Source organism: Electrophorus electricus, chromosome 26 (assembly GCF_013358815.1).
Source record: "Electrophorus electricus isolate fEleEle1 chromosome 26, fEleEle1.pri, whole genome shotgun sequence".
Lineage (NCBI taxonomy): Eukaryota > Metazoa > Chordata > Actinopteri > Gymnotiformes > Gymnotidae > Electrophorus > Electrophorus electricus.
The window spans coordinates 4,534,252-4,544,593 of record NC_049560.1 but is presented as its reverse complement, the minus strand read 5'-3'; the positions used below and the strand labels follow the sequence as shown (position 1 = coordinate 4,544,593).

Below are 10,342 nucleotides of genomic sequence, written 5' to 3'. Positions count from 1 at the left end.
TGTAAATCGCCAAGTTAGGTCAGGTCCAGTCTTATGAGTGAGTATACGTTAGGTGAGTATGAGGTCACCTTGAAGCCGCCTATAGTGGAAGGAGAACATCCCTAGGGTTTCAGGACCAGTGCCATAGCCCATGCCTCGCATGCCGCATACCATCTTAGTGCCAGCCTGTAAAACGCGTTCCCGAGCCATTTTGTACCTCACGAGACAAGGTGGATTCGCCTGAACGCAATATTCCAGGTGTGGCCTGACAAACGCTGAGAACATCCTAACAAATATGTCACCGGTGATTTTACTGAAGGCCCTAGGAACCATCCATAGAACACGGAAACCCTTCGAGGCTGAATCCTGCCATTGATCACTAGCCTTGAAATCACCAGAAAGCGTGAAGCCAGGGTCTTTGTTCTAGCTGACAGAGGGGATATTAACTGTTCCAAGCTGATAACTTCTTGCAGGCAATTTGGGACCGACATGCAGTACAGAGCACTTCTCCAGGTTGATCAGTGGCTCCCATATCTCCGACCAACCCCAGAGCCGATCTAGGGCACTATGTAAGTTATCCGCCCCCCAGGCTTGTCCACAGGAGCCCATAGTTTAAGGTCATCCACAAACAGCAGGCATGACAGGTCCAGGGCCTCGGGGATATCATTCATATACAAGGAAAACAGTATGGGCCCAAGTACAGACCCTTGAGGGACCCCACTAATAACAGCAGTCCTGGGTGACATGCTGGTGCCAACACGAACACACTGTTCTCTACCACTGAGGAAGGCTGAGATCCAGTCCAGCAACCTACCACATATACCAAAGGTTCTCAAGTTGAAACAAAGTCTTTGATGTGGAACCTTATCAAATGCCTTGCAGAAGTCTATAAGATTACATCCACGGCATGGCCATGCTTGACCATGTCGGCCCACATCTCCTTGGCAGACAGCAAGTTCGTCAGGCAGGAATTTCCCTTCCGAAAACCATGCTGAATATCACTCAGTAGTTGGTGCCTAGTTAGGTAATTCTCCAACTGCTTCACAAACAGAAAATTCACAAAATTCTCTCCATTAGCTTGATTATTTATTATTATACCGGCTACAATTTGTCATCCTTCGTTTTTCATGTTGTTTTTCAGCCAAACACTCGATACCGATACAATCATGATTATGACCAAAACCGAGCACTAACGAGTCTTTCAAACAATACGTATTTTCGGTTAATCGTACCGATGCCTTCCCTCCCAGCAGAACCGCTTAGCCAGTTTACTTCACATCTTTTTTTTAATTTTTTTATTTAATGTTTAAGAAATAAGCCAAACCCCAATCATAGCCAATCGGGAGGCAATATACAAAATACGATGTTTCCAGCCAATAGGAACAAGGCTGCTTATGAATTATTAAGTGGATGCCAATGTTGTTCCACTTCACGCGGGCTGGTGTTGAAAGAAAAACAGCGAATTTTTTTTAACCTCAAAATTGCAAACATGGCGACGGCGATATATCTGGAGCACTACCTTGACAGTAAGTTTGCAAGTTTCAGTGCGTCCGTGACAGAAACGAGCAGTTACGTTTTCTAAATACCTCTGGCGCTAAAAAAAGGGTTCGGTGGCCCACGGTGAGCTTTTTTTTTTAATGGAGTGGGTGAAAACGTCAGACGCGAGCTAGCGGTCGTTAGCGACGTTGGCCTTCCAAAATTTGAAAGCCTCTCGCGTTAGCTACGGAAGTAAAACAGCTGGCCACCTCTCCGCCTACGAGTTATATTTCGTAGTTCATACAAATGTTGTTTTGAACTTGTTAAAAGAACTTCTCGGTAGCCGTTATTGCCATGCCGTAGCTGTTTTTTTTTCTGGCTGGCTAGCTGACTAATATATGTGACGTAGCTACATATGCTAGCTGTCTAGGTTAGATAAGCTAGGAAAGGTAACGCTACATGGCGGAATTGAATAGCCTGATGACCAGCTATTTATTGGCTTCTAGTTGAGTTGAGCTACTTGGGTGCGGGAGCCAACGATAACTGTTCTCTAACGCATTCAAGTCCGTCTATCTATCTAAATATCTGTCTATCTGTCTATCTAGCTATGTATCTAGCTAGAATGGCTAAAGTTAATTAGAATCTAACCTACAGCGTTGCTACTTGGCTAGCTAGCGTTTAGCTAACCATGAAAGTTTTTGAGGCAAGAAAAGTCAGAGCTCGGGAAATGATTTCTCCCTGTAACATATATATTTTTTTGTTTGTTTTACAAATGGCCGTGAGTGTTTCAAATAATGTTGCTAACACGGCTAGCAGATTTACACTGAAAAAGGTCAACTATATGGGATAGATAGGCGGCAGATTCAGCAGTAAAGCTGAGTTAGGTTAGCTTTATAAAATCATCACTTGTCATAGCTGTCAGGTAGATGCTTGGTTTGCCGTCTAATTAATTAAATGCATGCGAGATGCTTCTGAACCAAAGAGTGTTTGTTTGATTACTTTTAAAAAGATCAACAAATAACCTTTTTGTAGTTGTGCAAGATATTTATTTAGTTGGGTATCTACGTGGTGTAACGCTAAGTAGTGCGATAGTGGGAGGCACTTTAGCTAGCATGGCTAATTTGTTTCCTACTTGCAAATAAAATGGTTGCAATCAAGTTGTAATGCCCCACGTTTTTAGTGTTCTAACGTTATAAAATACGATAGTAACTTGGGCGTTTTAATGGTTTGCGTAATGCAGCTTTGGCTCTTATCTAGTATGGTAATCACTTACAATGTGTTTTAGGTTCCTGCATACGGTGTTGTATCCATCAAAGTAAAGTAGCTGATGATTCTTTTTAATTACTTTAGGCATTGAAAATTTGCCATGTGAACTTCAGAGAAACTTCACCTTGATGCGGGAGCTTGACAACAGGACAGAGGGTAAGTTAAGGGTCATGAGATGTTTGTATTCTCAGTATAACATGAACAGAATTCAGAGTTTTGGTCCTCAATTGAATAACATGTTATAACATCTGAATAATATCTTAGAAAAGAAGGGAGAGATTGATAAGCTTGCTGAAGAGTACATCACGAATGTCCGGAACCTCGCATCTGAACAGAGAGTGGAGCATCTACAGAAGATTCAGAGTGCCTACAGCAAATGTAAAGAATACAGTGATGACAAAGTGCAGCTTGCCATGCAAACCTATGAAATGGTTAGAAAATGCATCACTTTTTCACAACCAATGTTGTATGATGTTAAATTAAGTTGTAACTGATTTTATTGACATCTTGGTTTTTCGATGTCTTCTAGGTTGACAAGCACATCCGAAGGTTGGATGCAGACCTGGCACGATTTGAAAATGAACTAAAGGAGAAGCTGGATGTCAGTGGATATGAGAGTCCTGATAATAGAGCACTCAAAAGTAAGACTGAATTTGTGGACAACAGGTGATTTTTAGGTGATCCTTTGGCCATGGACATGTTGCACCACCAACTGAAATGAGCTTTCCTAGTTTGGGGGATTGGATTGCATATTTTAAATGAAAGCCACACATTTTCATTTAACGGATCAAATAACCAGATATTCAGTGAAGTGGAATTTACTGCAGTAAGTCAGGCGTTCTCATGCTGGAGGCTGCAAATCAGATTAACTGCACCCAATTTTATGGTGAAATTTTACTGGATCCAGGCTTTCTGAAAGAACTGGCAGGAACCTAGAGTTTGTTCACAAATTCTACTGTCCATCCACATGTAGCAGTTTCAGTTAAGCATGACTCTTTGTTTTTCAGAGGGAGGTGGAAGAGGCCTGAAGGAAAAGCGAGGACCCAAAGGCAGAGGAAGAAAATGCTCAGATGATGATTCACCCCGAAAGAAAAAAATAAAAAACAGGTTAAATAAAGGGACAACCATTTCTTATCTGTAGTACTTTGGCATTTCATTACTAAGCCGGTCACTGCTTTTGCCTTTGCCTCGAAGTCGAATAGTTTCTGGGAACTGGAATGGAGTCGTATTGAGTTATCAGTTTCTTTTAGTTTGACTAAGACTGTAATGGCACAGGCTATTTGACATCTTATCCTGTGTATAACTATAACTGCAGAAAGTCTTATGGTTTTCTTATTTTTCTGTATTTTTCTAGTCCTGAGTTCTCCGAATCCCTCTTGCCAGTGCACCCATCAGATGTCTTGGACATGCCAGTGGATCCAAATGAGCCTACATACTGTCTGTGCCACCAAGTGTCATATGGAGAAATGATTGGATGTGACAACCCTGATGTAGGCCTCCTTTTATTACTATTTTTTGTGTATATATAAATATCTTCCTCATTTAAAGCCTATATATTGGGTAGACACAAACACAATTATGAAGGAATATCACTTTCCATTTAGAATTTTAGTTTCTCATGTCTGAGTATTTACTTATGTAATTGGACTGTAATGAGTTCTCTTTGGGAAGATTCAGTATCCCTGTTTTATGCCCTGAATGAGTATATAGCAGTGGGGGGAGGAAATGCTTTTGCGTTCCCTCGTAGTGATTTGGTATAACCACGTGTTATTTTTGTGTTCACTTGAAAATATTGTGCAACCCTCTTAACCTTCCTGGTTGCTTTCAAAAGTTAAGCATTTCTTTCAACTTCAAACTGCAAAGTAAGCACAGTGTTGGTGTTTTCACTGAAGTTTATAAATACCATTAATGTCATTTTCTTTTGTGAATAGTGTCCAATTGAGTGGTTTCACTTTGCTTGTGTGGATCTAACAACAAAACCCAAAGGGAAATGGTAGGTTTCTCATGGTGTAGTAAAAGGGGGGAGGGGGGGGGAGACAGCTTTACAAAAAAACAAAATGTTTGTAGTAACATTTCCTTTTCATTCCCCAGGTTTTGTCCACGGTGCACTCAGGACCGGAAGAAAAAATAAGATTTCTAATTATACAACTTTTATACATGAGTATATACGTATTTTGTCTATGTGGTAAAATAGGATATGTACAGTATATATTACTTTCTCTATGACTGGTAAAGGAAAAGAGGGTCCCATTGAAACAACTTTTGTTTGTTTTGTTTTTGTTTTTTTAAATGTACTTGAAGTGTCATTCAAAGGTTGATTCTTGTGCTGCAGGTAAACTGGTATGTATTTTATGGATTTAAGTTCCAACAGGATATGGAAAGTGTGTGTGTGTGTGTGTGTGTGTGAGATCATTCTACTGAAGAGCTGTGTAGATTCTCGTTATATGAACTCCAGGCTCCCAAACCATTGTTCTTGTACCTTTTATTTTACATATGTATGTGCTTATGAATTATTACTGCTGCACAAAACATTCACCGCAAAACTATGCTCTTATCTTTTTAATTATGTGAATTTACTTTTTAACACACGTCAGAGATGCCAAGTGTAGCGGTTCTGCTGGATGTAGTATTTATAGTGAAAAGGGTTTTATTTTACTTGCACTCAAGCTATGAAGTGACTACTTCTGTAACTCCACCCAGATGAACAGCAACTCATCTGATCTAAAACATGTCATTGTGCTAACTTTCACACCCTGTGTCCATCTCTGAATGTATAATAGTAATACTCATATTTTGGCAGTATCTGCCATTGTCTCTAGGAGCTTTGCACTTTGAGTAGAAATCATTTCTATTTAGCACCATGACCAATGCCTGTATTCTTACAAGTATCTCAGAGTTGGAGTGGGGAATCAGCTTCAGCTGCCCCCTGTTTTGATCAGGTTGAGTAAGAAAAATCTTGTGTAGCCATGTTGACCTTACAGCTCGTCCCCCTAAGAAGTGGCCTTTTAAAAAAGGAACAAAATATGCTACCTTTACAGCAGAAACATAGCTTTAACATGGTGTTTCTAAGGAAGGGTCACAATATGAAAGTCATGGAAAATGTGGCATTTTCTGATTTCAGAAAATTCCATACTGGTCAAAAGTACACCCCAGACCTGTGGGGGTGTTTGTGGACTTGAGGCTGGGACAACTGATTCTGGTTCAGTATTCCAGTTCTGAGATGCTTTATGAATGCTGTGAACGATTTTAAGTTTGCAATGGTCCTGCAATGTGGCCCAGTGCTTATAAAGCACTCCAGGAGAATCGGACCACTTGTGACTTTGCTGTAAATTTAAAAAATTTAAAATATTTTGAGATGGCACAAATGTGGAGCTACCAAAGTGAGATTAGGTGGTGTAAGCACTGATGTATGCTGCACTACTGTTTTATTACCTTGTATCATCTGATTTATTGTGATAAATATGGAATTATATCATTTATATTTAACTGCAGCTACAATACGGCTGAGCTTGCATGGTTCTCTGCTAGTGTACACAAACCTATTGTTAAAGGTCAGTAGCTACCATTCAGAGTCTTTCAATGAGTGGGAAGATTGAAAGTGACAATCAAGACATATTCCTTTGCTGTTTTCTTCTGGTTTATCATAATATTGAAGTACTATATCGAACCAAACATCTTTTTTTTTTTATTTTACTGTGAAATCTTCATATATTTAACAATGTTCCTTGAGATGTGGGCTAGATGTTCAGTACTGATTTTCATAAAAACAAAATAAATATTTAGCAATATTCATACAAGATATAAAATGTTTATAGTGAGATCTGCTTATGAATTGGAAAGGGGAAAAAAGTCCAGGGTCTTAGGTCTGCACTTGTTTGTAGTTGAACATGTAGATCCTGTAACAAGGTCCTGTCAGAATTTGGCTGTGGACTCTTCACTAGTGGCACTCCATGTTGACAGTCCTGTGCATTAGTGGGTGTCATGAAATGGCTTCAAAGGAGCAAGGAAGGCAGCAGTGGATGCAATTTCTATCCACCCTGTATACAGCAACAAGGTAGAGATTTATTCCTGGGCTTACGAACAGTGTAGTATGTTAAAACTCATCTGAGAGGTCCTCATCCCAGCTACAGGTTTCCCGCACACTGTTCTCGGGAAACTCCACCTCAAGGTCATACACGAAGGTGGGATCGTCTTTGTGGCGGCGGTTTTGCTCAAACAGCACGTCCATCTTAGCCTTGCGGAGATTCAGCTCATCATCACTAAGCTTGTTGAGATCTTCTTCCTGTGGGCCAGGGCCCCGCTGGGCAGCTAGACTCTCTTCTACTGTGAGACCACATAGGTGGTCACGAAGCACCGTGTGTAATCTCTCCAGCTGGGCCAAAGGCACAGATTTAAGATAGAGACCATGGCGGCTATGGTGCTTCAGTCTTTCTGCAGCCCTGCTGCAATCTAGACAGGAGAGGCAAAACATTTAAATAAAAGATTCCACTTAATTTTAGTCAACATAAATGTCATAAAGTAACCAAAGTATCTTCTGTTTGTTGTCCATAGCAATTGCCAAGTGTTTGAAATATGAGAAGAATATCAAACCTGAGTACTTGGAGAAATTCCTTACTGGTATTATTCTTTTACGGATCTTACTTGTGTCTTCATTTTCATATACAAGGATGATTGAGGGTGGTGCAAACGTAACACCACATCGCTTGGCTATTATTGACATGATGTACACAACAGTGAGGCCACCTGTAAATGAGGGGGATAGTGTGATATGTTAAAATATAAGCATAATTACTGTTGGTCAACTCAATTGTCCTTCAACTGTTTTCCTCCACTAAAAGATGCACTTAGCGTTAGCCAGCTAGCTAGTCGGGTAGGTTCGTCCTTAAAAGTAGCCACTGCAGAAAACAAAATAGAGCAATCTAACTTTGATAGCTAATATTAAGCTAAATAATTGCAGTGTCCCTTTCCTCGTTAACCTACGTCTCAGAGCGACTTTGGGGTTGTTGGCTATGGCAGCAGACACACAAGTAGCCTAACAAGACAAGGCCGTCTGTATAGCTAGTTAGCTATCCTAATCACTTGACTGTAATTCACATAAAACAGAGCTTTACAGTTCATGTGTTTATACGAAAATGACGGGTTTCCTTTTGGTCCGGCGTAAGGCCAAAACATCTCCGTCGACTCCGCTACTCTTGACTCTCCCTTCTTCCCAAAACGAAAACAGACGTCAGGTAGCAACGCAACGTGTCGTAGCGCCACCCAGCGGCCGCGACCGGCTGTATTACGGAAATAAACAACAGAAACAAATGGCTGGCTAACATGAGTTGATCATGCTGTTTTTATATTTTTTCCTAACTGTACTGTGCATTATTCCTCATGGAGCCTCACAGAAAGGTAACGAAATTATACGTAAAAGCAAGCTAAACTGGGAAAGGGAAGAAAATAAATCCTTAAAACATTTTTACTGCTTAGTGCTAGCTGCTATCGGAGCAGCTGGCGTTAGCATAAGTTATTAGTACCCTAGTTAAAATCTTATGTTTGAAAGAGTCTGCGTACTACTTGCCACTTTCCCCATGTTTGTTTCAGGTAGTGTCAGTTGTGGTCTGGCATCCACGTGGCTTGAATCTGTGGTTTTGTCAATAAATATTGTCAAAGAAGGATTCCACAGGTAACCAGCCCACATCATCGCTTGGTTGCTTCTGCAGTATTGGGGCAGTAATAGCTTCTGCGTAGAAAAACCGCTTAAGACTTCATGCAGAAAAATCTGCAAAGACCACAAGTCTCAGTAAATATGAATCTGAAAAACACAAAAATTACCGCAAATGTACAATCAGATCTGAATCGTGTTTGAACGTTTAAAACGTATGCAAGTGTTGATCTTTATCTGCCCTTTAGAGAGCTCGTGTTTGAGATTCGTCATGATCACGCACCGTGTGATGTACAAGTTCTGCTGGTTCAGGGATTGCCCAGTGGTGTTTATATTGATCAGTATCAGCTTGCATCTTTGAGAGAGGACACAGGATTACAGGTTACATGTATCCATAATCTTTTTTTTTTCTTTCTTTAAAAAAATTAATTAAATCAGTTTTCTTTAGCACATATGAATCATAGTATGTCAAATATTATCTTGTGTTTAAATTGTAAATTCTTGGGATTTACACATAAGGTGAAAGAAAAATGCTTGAATATGAGTAAATAAATAAATAGAAACAAATTAAGTTCTTTAGAGTGTCCCAAAGCAAACACATCTAAGCGCAGTAGCTCAGTCCATCAGTTTGTTTATCCACATTTATAAAGTCCAAATGCATATTAAAAACACATTTATGTACATGGCAGGTGCTTCTTGATTCAGCTGTTGATGTTGAGGACCCAGCCTATGCTTCCTCTGGCTTCTCTGCAATGGTGTATCTCAGTTCACCTGGGCTACTACAAGCAGTAGTTCCTTTCCATGGCCGGTACCACAGACCCTCCACCTCAGGTGGATGGGAACAGGTGCCCATCAGCTCACCAAGGCTGCTTCTTCGGCCAGAACATTGTGAGTGTATACATTTTTACGGCTAAGTTATACAGTAACAATATAGTGGCAAAGCAAATTGCATAGAATATATCCTAATATGCATTTTGAATGGATATGTTGATATTTCACTCCCTTCTGTGCTAGGTAAAACAGTAACCCCCACCCCACCTCATAAGGTGGTGGAGGCCCCTTGTACAGTCCATAATGAGAGTTTGTGCTCATGGCTAGAGATTGAAGGACTACAGGTAATCCCATGATCTCTTGAACAAATGTTGTAATTTTAGTTGTTTATGGTCTAAGTCATCTTTTCGCACTTCTGGAATGTGGCTGGCATGTAATATTCATGACATTCATTTTTAACATGAAATGATGCATATGTGATGTTTTTTTCTTCCTCTGTAATAATTAGGATTATTTGATCTAATTACCCTTCATAGGTACTAGGCTTCGTGAGCCTGGAGTTTCCAGTGGGGGATTTCACTTTGGCTGCCCCAGTGTGTGCAGGAACAGCACTCGTTACCATGCTGTGTTGTGCTTTTCTCCTCAGAACCATCTGGAAGCATGGCACCTTTTGAAGCTCTAAGAGAAAGTGGTGTGAAAATCAAACTGTGGAATTTAGGTTTTTGCTTCAAAGTGTTGGATACCATTATCAGAGATGTAAATATTTGAAGGTCTCTACCTCTATTTAAGGCTTTTCAATCACTTGTTTTTTTTTTTGGGGGGGGGGGGGGGATATTTAATTTAGATATTTTTAGATTAGATAGGAAATCAAACAGAATGTAATACATTCCTGCACAGTGTATATATTTTCTGTAATTGTTTTAGTGTCTGATTTATTTGTCTGAAGGCTGTACCTATTTTTCAGTTGTTATTTATATAAGTACATTATGGTTTTGCTTGACTTAATGATTGTGTGGCAAATGGAAATGTTGTATAATTGGTTTTAGTTGTCAATTAAAGTTGCTATAATTCGTATATACATAAGAGATGAGCCCTTTGATTGATTTCTACATCAATATGTCATCTGAAAAACATTAATGTTTAGAAATATATCATTAATTCGAGTATTTATCTATACAGTTGTCTTTGAATCTCAGATAAAAT

General features: G+C 39.8%; 3 protein-coding genes across 7 annotated transcripts; 2 read left to right on the top strand and 1 right to left on the bottom strand.

Annotated features, from left to right (window-relative positions):
- Positions 1-1,402: 1,402 nt before the first annotated feature.
- On the top strand, positions 1,403-6,286 carry ing5a (inhibitor of growth family, member 5a). 2 transcript variants are annotated; one of them, XM_027008422.2, is made up of 8 exons: positions 1,403-1,505; positions 2,806-2,877; positions 2,986-3,152; positions 3,251-3,362; positions 3,729-3,828; positions 4,076-4,211; positions 4,653-4,714; positions 4,813-6,286. In XM_027008422.2, the coding sequence occupies exons 1-8, from the start codon at positions 1,469-1,471 to the stop codon at positions 4,850-4,852; spliced, it is 726 nt and encodes a 241-aa protein (XP_026864223.1). In that variant the 5' UTR covers positions 1,403-1,468; the 3' UTR covers positions 4,853-6,286. The 2 variants fall into 2 exon arrangements, with proteins under 2 accessions (XP_026864223.1, XP_026864224.1); XM_027008423.2 differs by lacking the exon at positions 1,403-1,505 and adding an exon at positions 1,659-2,377.
- On the bottom strand, positions 5,737-8,351 carry cep19 (centrosomal protein 19). Of its 4 annotated transcripts, none has more exons than XM_027008427.2 (3): positions 8,285-8,351; positions 7,312-7,464; positions 5,737-7,170 (listed from the first exon to the last, which is right to left on the bottom strand). In XM_027008427.2, exons 2-3 carry the CDS (start codon positions 7,439-7,441, stop codon positions 6,815-6,817), a joined length of 486 nt encoding a protein of 161 aa, XP_026864228.2. In that variant the 5' UTR covers positions 7,442-7,464; positions 8,285-8,351; the 3' UTR covers positions 5,737-6,814. The 4 variants fall into 4 exon arrangements, with proteins under 4 accessions (XP_026864228.2, XP_026864226.2, XP_035379315.1 ...); XM_027008425.2 differs by having other exon boundaries at positions 8,278-8,341; XM_035523422.1 differs by lacking the exon at positions 8,285-8,351 and adding an exon at positions 7,833-7,972.
- Positions 7,967-10,222, top strand: pigx (phosphatidylinositol glycan anchor biosynthesis, class X). Its single transcript, XM_027008424.2, has 6 exons — positions 7,967-8,115; positions 8,308-8,389; positions 8,617-8,749; positions 9,058-9,256; positions 9,383-9,483; positions 9,676-10,222. The coding sequence occupies exons 1-6, from the start codon at positions 8,052-8,054 to the stop codon at positions 9,811-9,813; spliced, it is 717 nt and encodes a 238-aa protein (XP_026864225.1). The 5' UTR covers positions 7,967-8,051; the 3' UTR covers positions 9,814-10,222.
- The last annotated feature ends 120 nt before the right edge of the window (positions 10,223-10,342 follow it).

Excerpts from the sequence above, each read along its gene's own strand:
- ing5a (XM_027008422.2), top strand. The coding sequence starts at position 1,469 with ATGGCGACGGCGATATATCTGGAGCACTACCTTGACA. Across the intron at positions 2,878-2,985 it reads GCTTGACAACAGGACAGAGG|AAAAGAAGGGAGAGATTGAT; the intron begins GTAAGTTAAGGG and ends ATAATATCTTAG. Across the intron at positions 4,715-4,812 it reads ACAAAACCCAAAGGGAAATG|GTTTTGTCCACGGTGCACTC; the intron begins GTAGGTTTCTCA and ends TTCATTCCCCAG.
- cep19 (XM_035523422.1), bottom strand. The coding sequence starts at position 7,893 with ATGTTTTGGCCTTACGCCGGACCAAAAGGAAACCCGTCATTTTCGTAT. Across the intron at positions 7,465-7,832 it reads TTCGTATAAACACATGAACT|GTGGCCTCACTGTTGTGTAC; the intron begins GTAAAGCTCTGT and ends CCTCATTTACAG. Across the intron at positions 7,171-7,311 it reads GAATTTCTCCAAGTACTCAG|ATTGCAGCAGGGCTGCAGAA; the intron begins GTTTGATATTCT and ends TCTCCTGTCTAG.
- pigx (XM_027008424.2), top strand. The coding sequence starts at position 8,052 with ATGCTGTTTTTATATTTTTTCCTAACTGTACTGTGCATTATTCCTCAT. Across the intron at positions 8,390-8,616 it reads GTCAAAGAAGGATTCCACAG|AGAGCTCGTGTTTGAGATTC; the intron begins GTAACCAGCCCA and ends TCTGCCCTTTAG. Across the intron at positions 9,257-9,382 it reads GCTTCTTCGGCCAGAACATT|GTAAAACAGTAACCCCCACC; the intron begins GTGAGTGTATAC and ends CTTCTGTGCTAG.